The 23457-nt window shown below is 54.7% G+C and overlaps 2 protein-coding genes across 2 annotated transcripts; one reads left to right on the top strand and one right to left on the bottom strand.

The window, feature by feature from the left end:
• Nucleotides 1–814: 814 nt before the first annotated feature.
• DSM5745_06850 (uncharacterized protein) lies at nt 815–1998 on the bottom strand (the record flags this gene model as incomplete). The annotated part of the gene is made up of 3 exons (XM_026748866.1): nt 815–1073; nt 1123–1814; nt 1867–1998. The coding sequence occupies 3 exons, from the start codon at nt 1996–1998 to the stop codon at nt 815–817; spliced, it is 1083 nt and encodes a 360-aa protein (XP_026603170.1).
• Nucleotides 1999–6986: 4988 nt separating this feature from the next.
• DSM5745_06849 (uncharacterized protein) lies at nt 6987–23409 on the top strand (the record flags this gene model as incomplete). Its single annotated transcript, XM_026748865.1, has 2 exons — nt 6987–16646; nt 16693–23409. The coding sequence occupies 2 exons, from the start codon at nt 6987–6989 to the stop codon at nt 23407–23409; spliced, it is 16377 nt and encodes a 5458-aa protein (XP_026603169.1).
• Nucleotides 23410–23457: the final 48 nt, after the last annotated feature.

Genomic DNA, 23457 nt, shown 5'->3' with positions numbered 1-23457 from the left:
ATCTCCTACCGAGAGCGAGAGTTCGACATGTGCAAGCTACCCAGGCCCAAAGGATCTCACTCTGTAACACCGTCGGACTCTTGAGACCCGAGTTTAGGTTTCTGGTTGTACAGTCGCACGATACGGACCTGCGGTGTATTTTGGCCAGGTACCCTAGGGTATGAGGTGCCATAAGGTGCGTGAGGGACACGGCAGCTTGAGGCTGATTAGTTCGATAGATCGTCATGGTTGCAAGGTTGCTTCTTGCGGCCTTTGTATGTATGTATCAGGTTCGTCTGAAGTGCCCGAGCCAGCCCTGAGCATCAGAACGAATGCATGCTTGACAACGACTTGTCAAATACCTTTGAATAAACAGGGATGTTTCGGTCTTTTTACTATTCTCCCACTGCCTAAGATTTTCTTTTATTTTTATTCTATCAAGGCGCCGGCACCTTCTGTCGGATCCTTATCCTTGGACCCCGGGTTAGACACCTTCTTACCTCCGCCCAAGGCTGCCTCAAGACCTGACAGAGCATTGCTCTCGAATCTTCGTTTGTATCAGTTGCGTACCATAGGTACCTCCGTTGAGCCACTACTTGGAATGTGGCAAGGGGTGCCAGTTCGAGGTCCCGCTGCCTTCCCTCCCGGCCGCACCTGGCACGAGCCCAGATAACAACTGGAACTCAGCTTGTACAATCTGGAGATCGAGTCTGGTTTCATTGCGCGGCGTCGTTGGAGGTGGATAGCGATTCGGGCGTGAGCTGAGTTCTAGGACGCATTCCCGGTACCAGAGGTAGGTAGCAGATGCATGTGCACGTGCATCAAGTTTGTCCATTTACGTTCTGCTGCCAGGGTCCTTGCAGTCGAAGCTCGCGTACATTTCTCGACGAATATCATATGCCTCCATAGGGTCAATCAGACGCGCATGATCGTAATCCGCTTCATTCCCAGCAGCTTCCATCGCGAGATACCCGGGCGCATAGATCTCAATATCCTCAGTCCACGCCTCGCGATCGCCATCAAACCCGAAAAGAAACTCGCCGCGGGCCTTGGCCCCTTCAAGAATGTCGACGATAGGTAGTGTCATGTCCAGACTATTCTACGTTAGTGATCCCAACGCAGTGCAAGGGTTGGTAAACGTACTCGGAATTCATTGCCGCATTCCCACCAACGCGGTTGTCCTCGATCTCCTCCAGCGACAGGTACTGGCCGCAGTACTTGAGATAGACGGGCCACATGTTGCAAGCACGGCGACGCAACGATTTCGCGACCTGTCCGTTGCGCTTGAACTCGACGATGGTGATGTGCCCCGTTTCCAAATCATCCGGCGTGACTAGGAACCACGGGCCGAGGCGTTGGAGGAAGAGGACGGTGCCGCGGCGCGTCATGGTAATGCAATTCCAATTCGCTGTCTCCAGCAGCGCCCGCGGCAGTACGTCCGTGACCTGGACTGCAGAGGGGTCCGGATGACTCGCGGGGTTGAGAGTGAGCCCGCCGTGCTCAGACCCGTATTGATCCAGACAGTGGCCCATCTCCCCGTCCAGGCGGCACGAGAGGAGGAAGAGCTTGATCCACTTTGAACGGTTGGAGCGGTGGTCTGGGCCCAGCGGCGCGAGACATAAGAAGTCGGGACAGTCGCCGGGGTAGTCGGCATTTTGCGTAGCGTCTTCGGGGGGCAGATTGAAGCCGGTTCTTTGCAGGGCTCGCTGGTGGTATGCATCCCTAAGCTCTTGACTCGCTTTCGCCCATTCCACCATGATTTGTCGTCGCTGGCGGACTTCATAGTCGCCGTCTTCATCGGAGATGTTGGCCGTCGTTCGAGGAACCCATTGCTCCTGCATAAACCCATTACCATAATATTTGGGGTTACCGAAGGGCGTTTTTTACCTCGACAAAAAGAAACCATGCTCTAGACTCCTCGATTGCCTCGTTTTGAGTGATGTCACCATTCGCATCGACCTGGATCTCAGGCGGGACGCCGCCAGGCCAGTGTGGATGGCGGGAGGGGGAAGCGATCATGATGCTGCTCAGTTGGAGGCAGTAGCTATCCAGGGTTGTTGCTTTTATCAGTTTCCCTTTGGTAGTTGCAGCAAAAAATTGGCCATGAATGAGAGGGAGCCAAGAGGGATTAAATAACAAGCATTTCCCTGGTTGGGAGTGGGGTAGGTACAGGAAACCAATCAACACATGTATTCCAATGTAATGTATTACGAAGCGGCTAGCTCAGTATTTCGCTTAAATTAGCACTTTGTCTTGCTTGGCAATCCTAAAGGGTATAAGAGGTATTTCAAAGCGGTATCCACTTCCCATCTGGGCTTAGCTTGGGCAGCAAGATTTTGCCGCCAAGGGCGTTGTTAGTAGCATAGGGTTTGGCAGGAAACAGGGGCGTGTTTTTAAATGATAAGCACTAAAGGACTGGGGATCTATGCAGGGCTTTTTGAAAACAGTCTCTATTTCCTATTGAGCGTTAGATTAAGCGGCGAGACCTTGCCTTTTGTAATACCATAGCCTTCGGCAGGAGATATTCCCAACGCCTGCGCATATCTAAAACATCGGGATAAAAGATAACTGCGGTTGGTCCAAAGGCGCCAAGGGTATTACAACTTATCACCAAAAGGAAGTTCAGGTAGGGTGAGAAAAGTACACTTGAGAAGCGAAGCGAAGCAGACTCACCAACAAGATATAGGTAATATAGCACAGAGAATAGCACTGGGGCGGATGCATTCAACACCAACAAATCGAACAACATTTGGCATTTCACCGGCAAGCCAGCTTAGGAGAACTGGCTCTAGACGGCCATTGATATTGAAACTAAGCAGGGTAACTCTCAGTCAAAAGTTCAGTGTCCTGAGGCGCAAAGATGGAACCTTGGAATGCGCCAATTGCGATCGCCAACCTCATCGATCCTCGCTTGGCCAACTGACGGCTCGCCATAAGGGTTCCGTGCGAGGGCAACCGCGGAGAGCAGGCCCATTTCCTTCTCATCCTATAGCCCGGGCTAAGACCACCGTGATGACATGCCATTTCTTTTTGGAATTACCGAGAATGCGGATGAAAGTATGCTGAGAATGGTAAGCTCATAGGATAGAGTACGGAAGCGATCAAACCGCATCTGTAAAGGTGTTCGAAGAGACCACCATACTGCCCTAGGTCTTAGCAACTCCATATCGTGAACAATTGAAAAAGGCTGCAGATCTTTGCCACGGAGAAACCACCCCCTTCATTCACCGATTTCCACGCTCGTTGCCTGATCTGAGCATGATTGCACTCAAACATCTAGGGGACAACTAAAGGCCATAAATCCAATACCGAAAGATACAGTAAAAAAAACAATGCCCTCCTTTCCTCTGAGTGACACCTATGGGACGTGGTGGATGCCGTTCCGGCGATGCGGAATAACCCTGGTTGCTGCCACTCAAGGGGTCGTTTCTACGGTACCTGACGATTGCCTTTGCTCAAACGACCTAGTCAGGGCTCTGGCTGTGTTCACGCCTGGAGCTTAGAGAATCCTCATGAAAAGCCCAGACGTAGTAGAAGCTCCACGGCGCCCTACGACGTAGGATGATTTACTATTACCTAGAATATGACGTTCGGCGAATGGAATTCATGCAATTGAGACCGACAAGACATGGCTGATCCATCTTGTCTTGCTGCGACCGCCAAGGCAAGCCCGATGGGAGCATCGAAGGACGTGTTCTCATGGGACATTGTCAATTCGTACCTAGGAAGTTAGTAGAGGTGCTGGTTGGGGCAGGGCAGGGCAGGGCAGGGCAGGGATGGATGATGTTCTGGTTATCATGCATGCATCGGATTAGACCGACAATGTTGCATCTCATGTCATGGGACGTTGGGGGCGTCCACCTTTGCTCTGGGAAACCGAGCTGGGCAATTTCTTGGACATCTTGCAACAGCTATCCAGGCTGGATGTCGGCCTTGGGGTACAGACGGGTAACTGCTCCCGAACATGGTACGACGTGCTCAAAGCAGGGAAGTACGAGCAAGAACCCTGGAAGACGCCTGAGATAACGCCGGGGATCCGGAGGTCGAGAGTACCGCAATACATTGCGGGAATTATGGAATCATGCGATGCGCTTCCATGACACACATAAGCGAGGCAATTCGAGTCAGATCCAAAGACTTTGTACAACATCCATCCCCACGCGTCGCACGTACCTCCGAACTTGTTCGTTGGCAGTTCGCCCAGGACCGAGGTGGCGGAATGGACTTGACTTGCCGTGTCTTCTGAACGTATATACAATCTTCCCCAAAAAGATAGCATGCGCCGCTAGAGATCGAAGTCAGCGTCGCACCGCGTGCATCGAGGTCACGATACTAGATAGACGGCCTTGTGATATGTCTAGCTGCATGTCTCTTTGACCTCTCAAACGCTTATGTATAATATGGGTTGGGACATCCAACAATGCCACTGGCAGTGACGGTGACATTCCAACCCCGGTCAGGATCAGAATTTTCCTACACTGGATGGCAACACCACAGCACATGGCGCCATCGGCATTCATCATCGACAACCCGGGCAGAATCGTAACATGGTGAGCTCGGCGGCCCAAGATAAAATCCCCCTTGCGGGGAACATGTCTGAGGCCTGGCATGGCACCCGGAAAAAGGGCATCAAGAACATGGCTGAGCACAGTAGAAAGCCCGCGCAGTGTTCTAACCAAGTAGCAACGCCCGGTACGCACGGGCAATGATACACTGCGGCCTATCATCCACCGTGATCTCAAGGACCTCTTGGTGGGCGCCAATAATGCTCCTCGGAACAGGACGGAACCCAGTTTTCCCAGCTCAAAGGCCGGGGTCCGGGGAATGTACTCGCCAGGACGAATTTGAAACCCGTCCAGTTGGTCTTGATACCAAGTGTACGCCAGTCTAGGCAGTTGCTGAGTCGCGATTCCAGATGTCAGCGCTATTATTATGTAAATGCAAGCGTTCCGCAAACCTGCCTTCTAACAATCAAACCTTGATCGTCTTTGACAGCTAAGGTGTCGAGACAAAGGGTTAAAAGAGGCCGGAGCGAGCGAGGACTGGGCTGCACCCCGAGTAATATCAGGACAGATGGTGACTTGGCTACGTGCTGGGGTTTATTTATAAGCCACCCCGCAGTGCGACATATGCAAGCAAGCCGGAGATCCATCCGAGGGCCATGACTGGGGGAATGAGATCACCCGCGTGCACTGGATCGATCAGCATGGATCTCCAGATACGCCAATCGGGGCTCCCGGAACGGTTCGTCAGCCCCGAGGCTTACTGGTGAAGTGTTGGCTTACTGCCGATGTGGACGAATAGATTGCCATATGTGGCCTGCGGGATTTGCACTGGGTCCAGTCGGGCGTCCAGTCAAAGCAATTGCTACAACGAACAGAATGGGATCCAGAGGGCGGACAGTGCACCGACGAGTGTCCTAGTACTTGCGGTTTGCTGACTACAGGAGCACCGGGTTGGAGCAAAGATCTGGCTTGACCGAGGGCTGTATATGCTTTCAGGCAGTCTGCAGTCAAACCTGGCTCCGTACGCGCCTAGGCGCTCATTGAGTTGTGTTCGGACCCTCAATGGCGTTTATACTGGCTCGAGCGCATGGAGGGCTGACATACTCCGTCAGCAAACCCCTGGAAAGGAAAGAGGGTCAACTTTAGTATAGTCGTGGCAAGCGGACAGCACTTCTCGTCCATAGGTGGTCTCATCCACTCACATTTGGTTATCGCGAGTAGGGTTCGCTGGCCTGAGAGTCGACAGACTCCCTTAACAGTGATATTCTGATGAGTCGCCCGGTGAGACAACTAATTCTATACTCACTCGCGTCGTAGCTACTCTCCGCGGTCAAATTGAGAACGCAAACGATCTCGGGCTCCGGGCGGTCATTGGCGGCATGAAGCCCGTTGGGTACGAGGTCCACGAGGGGCGACTCCGACCCTGACCGGAAGTCGTGTGAGTCCTGATCTTGAACAAGTCGGAGCAACAATTGCGCCCCGCAGGGAACTGGTAGATGACGCCACGCGAGGCACAAGGCACAGCTGCGAATCAAGCACTTCCGCCGAGTCCCGGCCGAGATGCGAGGATGATTGGCGCTGCTGTTGCTGAACTAAAAAAACACTCACGGCCGTGGCCATGCTTAAAACACCTGTCATTCACTGCATTACGTCCTTGTGAGACACGAGGAGGCCATGGATTTGGACAAAGCTCGCGTGGCGGAGAGCCTTGCGCGGATCATGCGAACCCTTCGAGATCCCGTCCTCGGCCTTGTCCAGCGCGCAATAGGTCGTTGTGCTTCCGATGGCGCTCTAAATCGGACAATTTGATTTGCGGGTTGAAGAGAAGAAGGGTCGATGCCTCGAGTACTTGGTCACGGGCATCAAAATAACCACAATCCCTTGTCCTAACACGTCAGTATAGAAGGAGGACCGGGTTCACCCTGTGTAAGGCTGCTGCAATCTAGGTTCGCAGATAGGAGAAGCTGGCGACCCCTCATGGGAGCGTTCTTTGTGGCCAATGCCATGGTGTTGGGTACACAATGAGGCAGGTCACCAGGGTGTGCTTTATAACTCGTGTCCAGCATCAAGCCAACGCACTTACCACATGGGGAATGTCGCCGCTATTGCCTCGTCCACGAGGGCCCCTGCATGAGTGTAAGCGAAGGCAACAAGCATACTGCACGCAACGTAAGATGAGGAGCAGGCATGCTCTGTCAACGTGAGCAGCCCTACCTTGACGAGGTCCGAGACCAGGAACAATCTGTAGATATTACCCAACGTGCAGGACGTATATATCCGGTATTTCGGTGAGATGAGGCTTTTAGGTCGTGTATATGTTCATCATCCCTTGGGCAAGACCTGCATTGCAGTTCTAGGGAGACATCACACAACAATCGAGTACAGCAAACTAAGTGCAACGGACAACCTAAAAAGAAAGGACAGAGCAAAACAACAACAAGGGTAAGGGCAGACAGAATACACATACCTGACTTGCGGATTTCGCTAAGTCTATACCAGATCATGACCATCAACGACGGTTACAAGGAGAAGGAGGCGCCGAGTGTGGGAGCCCAAAAAGTCCCAAGCCAGCTTGCATTATCCAAGAAGGACCCCCCTGAGGCTGTGGAAGTTTGCCTGCATGAGTTGATACGACGGCAGTGCGCAGCCCGCCCAAACGCTGACGCAGTGTGTGCCTGGGACGGAGAATTCACGTATGAGGAACTCCAAACACACGCCAACCATCTCGCTTCAGTCTTAGATAGCCGTGGCGTTGAGCCAGAGGTATTTGTGCCAATTCTCTTTGAGAAGACACGATGGGTGCTCGTGGCCATGTTAGGGGTCTTAAAAGCCGGCGGAGCATTCGTGCTGCTGGATCCATCACTACCTCAGAAGCGTCTGGCATCAATATGCACCAAGGTCCACGCGAGGTGTATAGTTTCCTCACCAAAAAACGCTGAAATGGCGGCAGAGCTGGTGCCGGATATAATAATCCTCGATGACGCCTGGGGAGCAGACACCACGAGCAACCCAGTGGTGATAATCCCCGACCGCGCAGAGCCCCATCACGCTGCGTACATCGTTTTTACATCTGGGAGCAGCGGAGAGCCGAAGGGTGTTGTTATTGAACATCGCTCGATATCCACCTCTGCAATGGCGGGTGGGAAGGCCGAGAACCTCAACCGATCGTCCCGCGCGCTGCAATTTTCCTCATACGCCTTCGACGCCTGCTTGGCAGAGACGGTTATTGTTCTAGTGCATGGAGGATGTGTCTGCATACCGTCGGACCATGATAGAAATTATAACCTAGCGGATGCCGCGCGTGGGCTCAGGGTGAATTGGGCACACCTGACTCCATCCGTTGCGCGCATCCTCGCTGTGGACGACATACCGCTGTTGGAAACCCTAATTCTCCTAGGCGAGGCGCCGCGTCAAGAGGATTTGCAGAAGTGGTATGGACATGTGCGCCTGTTTAACGGCTTTGGACCCTCTGAATGTTCGATGGTGTGTTCTGTGCACGAATACGATTCCGCAGACGATACACCGACCACGATTGGAACCCCGACTGGGAGTCGACTCTGGGTGGTGGAAGAGGATGACTTGGAAATCTTGGTGGCCGCTGGACACGTCGGAGAGCTGCTGATCGAAGGCCCGATTGTTGGCCGGGGGTATCTTGATGATGCGCCAAAAACAGCTGCTGCATTTGTGAATTCCCCGGAGTGGTTACGGTCGCGTTCGCCTACAGCCACTGGGCGGCTGTACCGTACGGGCGATCTCGTCCGCTACCTCGGTGATGGCTCCTTGCAGTACCTTGGACGCAGCGGTACGGAAGTGAAGATCCATGGGCAGCGCATGGACGTGCTGGATATCGAGTATCACATGCGTCAATGCCTGGGCGACGTGGTCCAGGACATTGCCGTCGACGTGATCACGCCGAACGATGATCATGACGCGCCATTGCTGGTAGCCTTTGTATTGCTGCAAGACTCAGATGAGTGGAGCAGCGAGCGTCGCTTTGAGACCGAGTTTGCATCCGCCCAGCTGCACCTGCAACAACAGCTACCCGCGTATATGATCCCTGCCGCGTTCATGGTGGTTGAGACCATGCCTTTGAGCAACAGCGGGAAACTTGATAGGCGAAGTCTGCGTGCACTCGGCAACTCCAGCACTCGCCGCGTGCTTTATCAAGGCCGCGACCTCGAGACATCAACCAAACGAAGCCCAGCTGGCGTTGTCGAAGCCACCATGTGCGCTCTATGGGCGGACGCACTACATATGTCAACCGAGGAAATCGGACTGGACGACAATTTCTGGAGCCTGGGTGGCAGCTCGATCCGCGCAATGAAGCTGGCGGGGGCTGCCCGGCGGTTGGGCTACGAAATCACAATGCAAGATATGTGGGACAACAAGTCACTCAGAAAAATGGCATCGGCTTTGGAGGCGCGCCTCGTGGCTGGGAATGCAACGGACTGCAAGGAAGACGCTATAGTTCCGCCGTACTCGCTCGTCGCAGATGCAGACCTCCTCCCATCTTTACGAGCGCAGTGTCCCGTCCAGGCCCCGGCTGAAATCGAAGACATATACCCCTGTACTCCACTGCAGGAAGGAATGTTTTCTTTGTCACGCCGAGCTTCGCCCAACTTCACTATATACCAGCGATACTCTCTGGCCACGGGGACCGACCTAGAGAGGTTCCGGAGGGCATGGGCCGCCACAATTGAAGCCAACCCAATCCTACGCACGCGCATCGTCCAGGCTGACGATGGCCACTTATATCAGGTAGTCGTCAGGGGTGAACCAATAGCATGGGACACTTGGCCAGCCGGTGATGACTTGCCTAGCCATTGGCACTCTTGGGCAACCGGCCAACCGCTTTTGAGACTCGCGCTCTCGGTTGATACCCAGCGGGACATGCCTTACCACAATTTTGCCCTAGCGATGCACCACTCCTTGACCGATGGTTGGGCCATCGCATTGGTGTTAGAGCAAGTCCAGGCTGCATATGAGGGGGACACTTTGGATCGGCGACCCTTCGCCCCGTTCGTGAAATATACACTAGCATCTCAAACAGGCGAATGTGTTGAGTTTTGGAGAGAACAATTAGCGGATCTGCATGCAATGCCGTTTCCAAAACTGCCCAACCCCGAGTACCGCTCTGAGCCCAGCGAGATGATCGTGCACACGATAGTACATGGCCGGGATAGGGCAGCCACTACCGCAGACGGCGTCACGCTGTCTACGCAGTTGCGACTAGCCTGGGCTGTCCTTGTGTCGCAATACACCGACAGCGCGGACCTCGTCTTTGGTATCACAGTCGCCGGCCGTGGTGCCCAGGTCCATGGCGTGGAATCGACAACCGGGCCTACCATCGCAACCATTCCAATGCGGGTAAAGCTGGATTGGGAGAGTAGTGTCGACTGGCACTTGAACGAGTTGCAGGAATGGGCAGTGCGAACTATGCGGTACGAGCAACTGGGCTTGCAGCAGATTGCCCAATTGGGGGCGGATGGCGGAACAGCTTGCCAGTTCCAGAGCCTTCTGCTTGTCCAAGCCGATGCTGATGACTATAAAGCTCCGGAAATATTTGGCCGACTAGATGGTGAGCAGCAGGGCGCAGCATCCTCATATGCACTCGTGCTTGATTGCCAGCTGCTTGCGGATTCGGTTCGAATCACGGCGAGTTATGACCCTCAGGTCATTCCAGGAGAGCAGGTGGAACGCCTACTGGATCAGCTTGAGCATACACTGCGTCAGATACTGGATGCGCCACATATGACACTGGGCAAGTTAGAAACCATCAGTCCCGCGGACATGGGTATCCTGCAGCGCTGGAATGGAATGTTGCCGGCGCGACTGGACGCATGCGCCCACGAGCTTATCGCGCGTCGTTCAGCGTCGCAGCCGGACGCCTTCGCGGTATGTGCGTGGGACGGAGAGTTCACTTATCATGAGCTTGAGGTAGAAGCAGGTCGCTTGGCCAGCATGCTGCGAGTCCAGGGAGTCCGCCCCAACACATTCGTGCCAGTGTACTTGGAAAAGTCTCGATGGGCGACTGTCGCCATGCTGGCGATCCTCAAGGCCGGCGGTGCGTTCATAATGCTAGATCCATCGAACCCAGTAGCTCGTCTCCAGGAAATATGCCGCGAGATTAGCGCTCCGTTGCTCGTAACATCCAACTCACTCGCTGGCGCCGCGGAGGCTCTTGGTCCGTCCATACTGATCCTCGATCCCGAATCCCTTGCAGAGACGGCAGGCAATGCTGAAATAAACGGTTGGTCAGCACCCACACCGGAAGATTCCATGTACCTGGTGTTTACATCAGGGTCAACTGGCAAGCCGCGCGGAGTTGTGATATCGCATACGAACTGGTGCAGCAGTTCAGAGGCCAGGTGCAGGCAGATGAAGCTAGATCGCGACACGCGCCTGCTGCAGTTCGCTTCGTACTCGTTCGATTTCAGCGTCGAAGACAATATGCTGACGCTGGTTGCCGGGGGCTGCATCTGCGTTCCGTCTGACCATGATCGAACTTCGGATCTCGCGGGAGCAATCACTAACTTCAAAGCCAACTACGCCAATCTGACGCCTTCAGTTGCACGTATCTTGCGCCCGTCTGACGTCCCGACGCTGAGGCTCCTTGCGTTCTGTGGTGAGCCATCCACCAAGGCGGATATCCAAACCTGGTGCTCTGATTCGTCGCATGTTGAGCTTCTGAACTTGTACGGCCCAGCAGAATGCGCTGTAACGGCAACAACCCAGTGCTATCCTAGTGCATCGGGCGAGACAAATGACATCGGGCGCGGGTGTGGCGCTGTGACCTGGGTTGTGGACAGTCAGGGCTACGAGCGACTGGCCCCAATCGGTGCAGTCGGTGAACTCGTAATCGAGGGCCCTCTGGTTGGTCAGGGATACCTCAACGAGCCAGAAAAAACAGCAGCTGCGTTCATTCCACCACCTCGGTGGTTGAGTCAGTTCCGACAGGGGCCTTCTCGACTTTACAGAACCGGTGATCTTGTGCAGTACCTTGCCGATGGCTCCTTGCGGTACGTGGGGCGGAAGGACACACAGGTCAAGATTCGCGGTCAGCGCGTCGAACTGGCCGAGATCGAATTCCACGTCCGACAATGCTTTCCCAATGCAACCGACGTCGCCGTCGACATCGTACGCCCTGCAGCTGGCCTGGGACCAGCTCTCGTTAGCTGGGTCGTGGTACCGGACCAGGGTGACATTGATCCAGGGCACACTGGCTGGTTGGGATTGCAGAACTCGATATTCCAGGAGATGGTGACCCGTGCGAGGCCGCAATTGGAAGCGTCTGTCCCTATCTACATGGTGCCGGATGTTTTCATCCCCGTGCGCGCAATGCCGCTCACCCGCACAGGCAAGGTCAATAGGCGTCAATTGCGCTCATGGACTGAGGAGATGTCAACAGAGGCATTGTCGTCGTGGCGATTGGGACAGACAGGGCACAGGCGCCCACCGGTGACTCCCCGACAGCAACTAATTCAGGGACTATATGCGCAAACGCTGAATCTCCCAACCGAGGAGATCGGGCTGGATGACCACTTTTTCCGCCGTGGAGGAGACTCCATTCTGGCGATGAAACTCGTAGCTCTCGCCCGAGCCGTTGGCTTGCCGCTGGCTGTGGCAGACGTTTTCAGCCATCCTCACCTCATTGACCTGGCCGACGCAAAGTTCCTGCCGCAGTTGGTGGCTGAGCAGCAGGTTCCCGAGGCCTTTTCCCTGCTGCCTTCCGATATGATTAGGGAAGCAATCATTGCGGGTGTCGTTGCAGGGGGTGTGGTTGCAGAGGAACAGATAGAAGACATCTATCCGTGCACGCCTATGCAAGATGGGCTAATGGCGCTGTCCCTACAGTCGCCGGGTAACTATGTCGCGACATGGAGGCATGAACTTCAAAGTGACCTCAATCTTGACCGGTTGCAGTATGCCTTCATGGCAACAGTGGCGGCCAATCCAATCCTGCGGACGCGTTTGATGCACTGCCATCCCCATGGCACCTTTCAGGTCGTCATCCGTGACGAGCAGGTGGCCATTCCCGTGTTCGCCACCAAGCAAGAATGGGAGGGTGCCAGAAAGCTGCGCATGTCAGAAATGGGGCTCAATAGCCGTCTCTGGGAGGCAGCACTAATCACCAGCGGCACGGCGCCCCAGTTGATACTGACTCTGCACCACGCGCTATATGATGACTGGTCAATCCCGTTGCTATGGGACCAAGTCCAAGCCGCATATCACGCACCCACAGAGGCCTTGCGACCCTGTCCATTCAGCCCGTTCGTACAGTATATCGTCCAATCGAAGGGAGCTGATCAATTTTGGCGCTCCCATCTGGAAAACGTCCAAGCACCGGCTTTCCCCGCTTTTCCTTCCTCCACACATATTCCACGGCCGGACAAGGTATTCCGCCACCCCGTGCCCGATCTTCCTGTAGGGAATCGTGACTTCACCTTGTCCATGGCCATCAATCTTGCCTGGGCAATTCTTCTCTCACATTACACTGACTCCGACGAGGTGGTGTTCGGCCTCACTGTCAACGGACGAGGTGCATTCCTTCCCGGGATTGAGACAGTCACTGGCCCGACTGTGACCACAGTCCCTTTGCGCGTCCTCCTGCAGCCCAGGAAGTCGGTCGAGGGACAAATGAAGGATTTGAGAGTGCAAGTCATGGAAATGACAGCATACGAGCAATTCGGCCTGCAAAATATCCGAGGTCTGAGTAGCGATGCCGCGCATGCGTGCAGTTTTCAGACACACATTGGCGTACAGCTGCTTCAGTCTTCACCGGCCAATTTGCTCGTCAAGCATACTGAAGACCTCAGTGCAGACCTACGGACAGTTTCGAGCTACGCGTTCGTTCTCGTCTGCGAACTGTCGGATTCAAACCAAGCAGCCATCGATATTGTTGCGAGCTATGATTCGCTCGTCGTGCTCCCAGCCCAAGCCCAGAGAATGGTCGAGCAGTTTGAGCACATTCTGAGGCAGATTCTCAGCCAGCCTTCGCAGAAAGTCGGAAACATCTCAGCTATGAGTCCGCAGGATATGATTCAGCTCGACCAGTGGAATGCCATTTTGCCCAAGTCATATGATAGGTGCTTGCATGATTTGGTTTTCGAGCATGCGGACAGGAACCCTGGACAACCAGCAATATCAGCCTGGGATGGTCAGCTTAGCTACGGAGAACTGAAGCAGGCTTCTCTTCACCTGGCGAGTCTGCTTCGTGAGCGAGGCGTGGAACAAGGATCGATCGTCACGATTTGCTCGGAAAAGAGTAAATGGGTCATTGTATCCATGCTCTCTGTGTTGTCCCTTGGCGCGGTTGTTTCCTGTATTGATCCCAAATACCCCGTCGACCGTGTTCAGGATGTTCTCAACCAAACACAGCCGTCACTGATCTTAGTATCACCGGGACTGGCCGAAAGCTTTGATGGATATGGGGGCAAATACAGCGTCATAGCTCTGCCAAATGACATTCCTTGGGCCATTGATCTAGGCTGGCAGACTCACTGGGTGCGCGATGCGACAAAAGCCGCTTTCATCATCTTTACTTCTGGCTCCAGTGGGCGACCCAAGGGCATCGTGGCGACGCATCGCAACTTTGCGACTAGTATCCGTAATCATTCACCTGCCATGCGTTTAACATCCTCCAAGCGAGTTCTCCACTTTGCATCGTATGCATTCGATGCCAGTCTGCATGAGATCTTCGCCAGTCTGGTCAATGGGATATGTGTATGTGTTCCGTCTGAGCATGATCGCATGAACGCACTGGCGCCATTCTTGATTGAGCAAAATGTAGATTGGGCGTCTCTAACATCGTCTATGCTCGCAACGCTAGACCCGCAAATCGTTCCGAGCCTGCGGACAGTCGTCGCTTGCGGCGAGCCCCTCACGCGACATGTGGTCGAACGCTGGGCGCCGCGCGTGTCCCTTCTAAACGGCTATGGACCGGCAGAATGCTCAGTATGTGTAGCAGTAGGACGTGTGATAGCTGAGGACTGGAAAACTGGAGTCATCGGGCCTATGTTTGGATCGGTTGGATGGGTGACATTGCCCTCTGACCCGAGACGGCTTTCACCTCTCGGAGCGGTGGGGGAGTTGTTGATTGAGGGCCCAGTCGTCACCGATGGTTATTTGGAGCGTCCAGACTTGACGGCAGATGCGTACATTGAGCCTCCCGCATGGTTGGTAGCGTACCGGAAAGGTCGCCCTGGTCGGGTATACCGGTCTGGGGATCTCGTGGAGATTACATCGGACGGTTGGATCCGATATGTTGGTCGGAAGGACACGCAGGTCAAGCTCCGCGGGCAACGGCTCGAACTAGCAGAAGTCGAGTACCATGTGCGTTGTTGCCTCGATTGCGTCGATGTGGTGGTGGAGAAGGTCGAGCTATCCGGCAGTAACAATGAGGCGACCCTCGTGGCCTTCATCATGGGCTCCGCCGATCAGAATGGAGCGTACACTGATTCCTCCTCCCTCTTTGACCCTCCAAACGCGGCATTCAGTCACAAGACACAACTAGCAGAGGTCGCGTTGCGAGATTTGATCCCATCTTACATGATCCCATCTCTGTTCCTGTCGCTGCGAGAGTTTCCCCAAACGGCCGGTGGCAAAGTTGATCGTCGGTGCCTGCGACATGAGGTCTCCGCCTTGTCCTCGGTCGAAATCCAGGTATATCGTCAGACGGCCGTGCCAATGCAGCAGCGGCAGCCGACCACGAATCTGGAGTCGATTATCCAAGAAGTGCTGGCAGATGTGCTAAGTCGTGAGAGCAGCAGTCTCGGTATTGATACCAATTTCTTCCACGTAGGTGGCGATTCAATCGGTGCCATGCATTTGGTTTCGCAGTTGAGCGGATATGGCATCAGGACCACAGTAGAGGCCATCTTCAAGAATCCGACTATCGCAAGTTTAAGTGCCTCCATCGAGTCAAGTGCCTCCACAAGTGAGGATGAAACGTTGCCCGAATCGGAGAGCGACCACTCCGATATGCCATTCCAGCTGCTCTCGCTCACGAACGACCAATATCGACTCTTCATGGACCGCATTGTCTATCCTCTTCAGGATATGGGGTTTACCGTGTCGGACGCCTATCCGACTTCCAGCATTCAGGAGGGGATGCTTCTTAGTCAGGCAAAAGATGGGTCTATGTATCACAACCGATACATGTTCACTCTGCAACCTCATGAGAACGGCTCAATTGACCCGATGCGAGTCGGACAAGCATGGCAGGCAGTCGTAGACAAACACCCTCTTTTGCGTACGGTGTTCCGAGAATCTGTGCATACCGATGGGACCATGGATCAAATTGTGCTGGAACCGTCACCAGCTGCGATGGTCAATCTAAAGGCGACTCTCGATGATCTGTTTGAGGAATTCGCACAATATTGCCCTTCGCCCATCCCCCCCACACATCCTCCGAACCGGCTGACCATCTTAGCGGCGCAGAACGGGTCGATTGGGTGTTTGTTGGAAGCTAGTCACGCCCTTTTGGACGGTATCTCGTGGCAGGTACTTCTCCGAGATTTGGCGCTGGCGTACAAGGGCCAACTGGAGCCGACTAGCTGCAACGCATACCATGATTATGTCGCCCATATCCAAGAGCAAGACTTGGAGACAGCCAGAAAGTTCTGGGCCGAGTATGCCGTCGGCCTAGACCCTTGCATGTTTCCCCCAATTGTCCCAGCGGTTCAGGACAAGCCGACAACAGCCGAGTTCGGAAGACAGCAAATCCGCCTGGACCGCACGCAAGAGTTATCTCTCTTGGCCCAGAAGCACGAGCTAACGATCGCGTCTGTGTTCCAAGTTGCGTGGGCATTAACTTTGGGCGCTTACTGTCGGACGGAAGACGTCTGCTTCGGGTACATGACATCAGGCCGTGACGCTCCAATTCCAGGGATCCAGGATGCCATCGGTCCATTCATCAACCTCCTACTCTGTCGGGTCAACCTTGGTGAAAAGACATGTATTTTGGATCTACTTCGTCGGTGTCAGCAGGAGTTTGCCCGCTCTTTGCAGTTTCAGTACCGATCGCTTGCGGCCATCACACATCAGCTGGGTATAAGAGATATTTTCAATTCGATATTATCAGTGAATAAGCGTATCCCGAGGCTGGAAGTGGCAGGATCCCCTTGGGTCCTAGGCGAACAGGACGCGGACGGTTCAACCGAGGTGAGTGCTATTCCAGGATCACGCGATTCGCGCTGAGTGGATATAGTATCAAGTAGCTCTCACTGTTGACGTCGGTGACGAGGGTCTGGACATTGTTCTGGACTATCACTCTGAGTGGCTGAGCGCAAAAGGCGCAACTTTCGTCCTTGATGCTTTCGCGAAGGCTGTCGAGGGAATAATTCACGATCCAACCCAAACGCCAACAAAGATATCGCTTCTCGGTTATAGCTCGGAGCAGCTCGTCCACATATGGAATTCGACTGCCACAACAGCTGTCGACAGGTCTCTCGCTGATATCGTACTTGAACAATGCCAGAATCGGCCTGACGCCGCAGCCGTGTGCAGCTGGGATGGGGACTTCACGTATTATGAGATCGAACGGTACTCTCGCGCGCTCGAGCTAGTACTGAGATCAACCCCCGGGGTTGGCGAAGGATGCATTGTACCGATCTATGCCTCTAAGTCGCGCTGGGTACCAGTGGCCATGCTTGCCGTTGTCCGAGCCGGGGCGGCTTTTGTCCTGTTCGACGTCAGTCACCCGGCGTCGCGATTGAAGGAGATCTGCGCGAGCATCAACGCGGAGGTGCTTCTCACTCTGCGTCAAAATTCTCTGGAGGCTAGGAAGCTTGGATGCGGCCTGCTTTGTGTTGACGAGATGGATGGAGTGGAGAAAGAGACGAAGATCGAGACGGAGACGGAGACGGAAGGCCCCGAGCCCGGGCACGTGACTGCGGCCTTTGACTCCGGGCGGCCGCTCTATCTCATCTTCACCTCCGGTTCAACAGGCAAGCCCAAGGGCGCCATCATCAGCCATCGAGCCTTTACAACCAGCGCAAGTGCCCACAGCCATGCTCTGCACATTACCGCGGCGTCGCGGGTTCTTCAGTTCTCCTCCTTTGCGTTTGACGTCAGCATTGCCGAGATTCTCACCACCCTCACCGTTGGCGGCTGTGTTTGTATTCCCTCGGAACAGCAACGGACAGACGCCCTAGCTGACGCTGCCGCGTACTTGCAAGTGAACTGGGCGTCCTTCACTCCATCCGTGGCCCGTGTCTTGCAGCCCTTGGACTTTCCAACCCTGCGAACCGTGATACTAATCGGCGAGGTTGTGACTGCCAAGGAAATCCGACAGTGGGCACCGGCAGTTGACCTCTTTGTCACCTATGGACCCGCGGAATGCGCAGTCTACTGCGCAGCCTCCGAGGCTCCCATTACACCGGAGTCGAACGGTCGGGAGTTTGGTCGACTCGTCGGTTGTCAGGGCTGGGTGGTCGACCCGGCCGATGTGAATATACTACTCCCAATCGGCGCCACTGGCGAGCTTTTGGTCCATGGTCCAATTGTCGGCCATGGTTACCATAACGAGCCAGGACTTACGGCACGCGCTTTTATTGAACCCCCGTCTTGGCTTCCCCTCAATGCAACTTTATCGTCGAAGTTGTACCGCACGGGCGATCTCGTTCGGTTGACGGAGCAAGGGACCTACGAGTTCATCCAGCGCAAAGACCACCAAGTGAAGCTTCGCGGCCAAAGATTGGAATTGGGAGAGGTGGAATACCAGCTCAGGGCAGCATTGGTGGACGGTCTTGACGCGATCGCGGAACTCTGCATCACCACCGACGGGGCGAAAATGCTGGTGGCTTTTATTCACTTGCCCGAAACTGTGCTCCCAGACCCGGATCTCCCGCTCAAGGATGAGCGTCTCTTGGGCTCTGCCACGGACCGTTTCCGACAGGTCGCTCTAGAAGCTCAAAATCGGCTGCATGAGAAGTTACCGGGATATATGGTACCTACACTGTTCCTACCACTACAAACTGTGCCCTTGACATCCTCTGCCAAGATCGACCGCAGGAGGCTTCGTGAGATAATATGCTGCCTTTCCACTGAAGAGGTCCAGGCAATAGTCGGAGCCCACGATATACAAGATCGGCCTCAGCCTATTACCCACACCGAATCACTTATCCATAAAGTCTGGGTCCAGGTCCTTAAGCGCTCCCCGAAACAAATCAGCAGGGAGGACAACTTTTTCCGCCTTGGAGGTGACTCGATCTTGGCGATTCAGTCGATTCCCATTGCACGTAGCTTCGGCTTGAATATCTCGATGAGCGACATTTTCAAATATCCACGTCTCTGCGATCTCGCGGCAGCCTCCCGACCGGTCGACGGCGATGCCATCTTGTCGATTCCCCCGTTCAGTCTGCTTCCTGAAGATATCCGAAGCAATGACTTGCTTGAACACGCCGCCCGGGAGTGTGGAGTGCTGCCCAGCGAAATCGAAGATATCTATCCTTGCACTGCCTTGCAGGAAGGTCTCATGACTTTATCGGAAAGGTCGCCCGGCGAATGTGCTGTGACGTTTGAATATCAACTTGACGCTGATATCGATATGGAACGCTTCGTTTCAGCGTGGAAGGCCACTGTCTCTGCGAATCCCATACTGCGGACTCGGATGGTTCATGTCGAAGGGCTGCGTGGTACTTGTCAAGCGGTAACTCGGACGACTGTGCGGGTGTTGGAGAGCGAGGACTTGGAGTCCCACCGTGCGAGGCTTAAGGCTTATGAAACCTCCATGACCCTTGGTTCCAACTTGGTCGTGCTCTCAATCGTCCGGCGCAAGAGAGAACGGCCCATTTTCTTCCTGACCATACACCATGCTCTGTACGACGCATGGTCCCTGTCTGTGCTTTGGAGGCAAGTCCATGCGGCGTACCATGGGCAACATCTTCACTTGCGCCCATTCAATCAGTTTATAAAACATTGCATGGGACATGACGATGCTGCGCAGTTCTGGCGCTCGGAGCTGGCCGATTTGCGCTCGCCAGTCTGGCCGTCCTTACCAGCGGCCCGGCACGTGCCAACTGTTAGATCCACCATCCAGCGTGCAATTCACTTTGAGCAGACATCAACAGAGTTCACCGTATCAACTTTGATTCAGCTCGCATGGGCCGTCGTAATGTCCTGTTACACGGATTCTGAAGACATTTTATACGGTCTCACTCTCAACGGGCGCAATGCGCCATTGCCTGGCATTGAGGAGCTTTCTGGCCCAACGTTTGCTACTATCCCCTTCCGCACGCAACTTCGCCTGAATGAGACGGTCCGGACAAGTCTTGCACGGGTACAAGACAAAATCACAAATCTTGCTTCCTTCCAGCAGTACGGCCTACGCAACATACGGCACCTAGGAGCAGAGGCCGCTCAAGCCTGTCGCTTTCAATGTCATCTCGGAATTCAACCGCAGTCGGACGACGCGGATAGTGGCCTCTACCGCAGTGCGTCTTCAGCCTCCAAGGAGCATGGTGCGTTTAGTGATTCCGCCCTAATCATCATCTGCCATTTGAACAAACTGGACAAATCACAAATCTCAGTCGAGGTGAACTACGACAAAAGCGTGACATCGCAAGCGAGCCCTGAACGTATTGTTTCTCAGTTTGCCCACATCCTTCAACAACTCCCAGGCAGTCTTGATTCTCCACTATCTCGGCTTGATCTCGTAGGCCCTGAGGATAGAGATCAACTTCACGAGTGGAACTCCAGTCTTCCATCTCCTTCCCTAAGACCCCTCCAAGAAGCCGTCCTAGCTTTTGCAACGACTACCCCTACCTCTCCCGCCATCTCTGCTTGGGATGGCGAATTCTCCTTCTCTGAGTTGAACCAGCTATCCCATGAGCTTGCCCGCCATTTGCAAAGAGAGGGAGTAGGTTACGGAAGCATCGTGCCTGTCTGCTTCTATCGATCAAAATGGGTGGTTGTGGCAATGCTAGCGGTGCTTCTGGCTGGTGGCGCATGTGTTCCGCTCGACCCCGACCATCCTCCAGAGCGCATTCGCGCTATTCTGGCTCAGACGCGCCCAGATCTGGCACTGGTGTGCGAAGAAACTGGCACTGCGCTTGATAGCTGCAATGTGCGCTCGTTGCGGGTTCCCCTCAACCCAGCACCACTGGAACCGGCGACCCTATGTCCCCTCCCGGTCGTTGACACTCATGATCCAGCCTTTATCATGTTTACATCAGGAACCACCGGGCAGCCCAAGGGAATTATACTAGAACATACCAATCTACGCACGAGCATCCTCCATCACAGCCGCCCGTGCAACATCGACCGCAATACACGATGTTTGCACTTCTGCTCCTATGCGTTCGACGTCAGTCTCTATGAAATTTTTACCGTTCTTGCCAACGGCGCCTGTGTCTGTATTCCATCCGAGCAGGATCGTCTCAATGACCTTCCTGGCTTCATTGCTCGCCATCGGGTCAATACTGCCTACATTGCAACCTCGCTCCTTCACCGACTGCTCAAGCCGGAGCTTGTCCCTGACCTTCACACCATCAACGTAGGCGGGGAACCGTTGACCCAGGATATTGTGGACACCTGGGCCGACAGGGTAAACTTGATCAATAACTACGGACCCGCTGAAACGACTCCCTGCGCCGTAGGCAAGGTTCGCAAACAAACCTGGGCTTCGGGCCAGATAGGGCCGGTTGTTGGTGGCAGAGGTTGGGTCACGGTCCCGTCCGACCCCTCACGCTTGGCCATGGTAGGCGCGATAGGTGAACTACTTGTCGAAGGCCCTATAGTCTCGCGGGGATACCTCAACGAGCCTTTGAAAACCGCGGAAAGCTATCTCTCATCGCCTCCCCCGTGGATTGCAGAGTTCCGAGGTGACAAGTCGCCAAGTCGCCTGTATCGTACCGGGGACCTAGTCTCATACATGCCTGATGGTTCCATTCGCTTTATAGGTCGAAAGGACACTCAGGTCAAACTGCGCGGACAGCGGGTGGAGTTGGCAGAGGTAGAACATCACGTTCGTCTCTACTTCCCCGAAGCCAGTGAAGTTATCGCCGAGGTAGTTACTCATGGTGTACCCGACGGGGGGCCGTCCAACCTCGTCGCATTCATCTGTCTTCCACAGACCCGAATCAATGGTGAAGCTGAAGAAGAGGAGGGTATCTTCCTTGTCGCTGACGCCGGATTCGTGAAGAATGCACAGGATGCTATGAGGCGACTGGCCGCAGCTTTGCCGGCGTACATGGTCCCCACTGTGTTCCTGCCGCTGCTGCGAGCGCCCCGGACCCAGAGTGGCAAGCTTGACCGTGGGCGACTGCGTGATCTCGCTGCAGCTATTCCACGCGAGCGGTTACAACCTCTGTGCCCGCAGCCGCCCGCGGTCGGAGCACCAGCGCCAACCAGCGACGAGGAAATGCTCATCGACTTGTGGGCTGCTGCCTTATCCATTCCTCGCGAACAAATTGGTCCCAATGACGATTTCTTCCATCTGGGAGGTGATTCTGTCTCGGCCATGGTACTGGTCAGTGTTGCGCGCCGTCAAGGTGTGCTGTTTTCTGTCTCCGACGTGTTTCTCAACCCAGTCCTCGCCGCCTTGGCTACGAAGATGCAATATCTCCACGACGTTGTCGAAGAGGATAATGCGCCCTACCAACCTGGTTCATTACTAGACATCGAGGACGTCGAAACTTTTCTCACTCAGAACACAGACGTCCTGCCCCCAGGCATCCATGCCAACCAGGTAGAGGACCTCCTTCCCACTACGGAATTCCAGCGTACCTTCTTGGTTGGTCCGGGTACCGGCAGCTACTTGCGCATCTCCGTGCCCCGTGCAGTCAATGGGGGTCAGGTTTTCGGTGTATTCGACGCTTGGGTTCGTCACCACCCTATGCTCCGTACAGTCTTTGTTCGCCATAATCACCGCACTCTAGCCGTGGTCTTGCGGGACGCGCACATCATGATGTGTCATCTTCATGATCCAACAGGTGATATAGAGTCATACGCTGACTCAATCTGCGCGAACGATTACGCCACCGGTATTGGGGACGGCGCAGTCCACGTTAAAGCCTGGCTTGTTACTCCCGCGGATGAACACGCCCCGCGTCTGCTTATCATCCGCACATCGCACGCCCAATACGACGGGCATTCCCTTCCACTGCTCGTTGACGATTTAGTCGCCGGATTGCAAAGCCGTCCTTTGCGCATCGATGTCCCACCATACCCAGTCTACCTGCGGTATCGCCAACGTCAACAAACCGACCAGGCCGTCCGCTTCTGGCAGGATTATCTCCAGGGTGCTCGGATGCTAGACATACCCGATGTCATTCAACCGATCTGTAGCCGGGACACAGGTAACCACATGATCTATGGCCGGCGTAGCATCCCCATGCCTACCCCACCGGAGGGGATAACCCTGGCATCCCTCGTCAAAGCCTCGTGGGCGATAGTGCTCGCACGAACAACTGAAAAGCGCGACATAGTCTTCGGCCACACCCTCAATGGACGGGACGCGCCCACCCCCGCGACCCACGAGCTGATCGGACCCTGTGTGACTGTCTCGCCCATGCGCGTAACATTTCCCTCGACCATTCCAGTCCTTGAGCTCCTGCACCTCGTGCAAACCCAGTACGCCCGCGCAATGCCGTTCGCGGACATCGACTTCGAGCACATCCGCCAACATGCCACGAACTGGGACGCAAGCACGCAGTTCAACAGCGTCGTGACGCACCAAACAAACCAGGCCAACAACGCACCGCGGACTTCTGTCCTGCTCGCTGGCGAGGACTGTGCTTGGCGCATGGTCGATCACGGAGTGACTCCGCATCTGAATCTAACCACCACTCCATGGCAAAATACCCTTACCATACAGTTGTCGGCGCCGAGTTCGAGGCTCTCGGTTCGACGGCTCGAGGATCTGCTGGGGACGTTCTGCAACACTTTGGCCGAGGTTGAGCGTGGTGGGACACTTGTTCTTTGAACTTGACCATTTAGTTTCTGCTGTTTGCCGGTTGTGATCTACAATGTC

The sequence above is a fragment of the Aspergillus mulundensis genome, assembly GCF_003369625.1.
Source record: "Aspergillus mulundensis strain DSM 5745 chromosome Unknown scaffold_6, whole genome shotgun sequence".
In the NCBI taxonomy this organism is placed as follows: Eukaryota; Fungi; Ascomycota; class Eurotiomycetes; order Eurotiales; family Aspergillaceae; genus Aspergillus; species Aspergillus mulundensis.
This window is presented reverse-complemented; position numbering and strand designations above follow the sequence as displayed.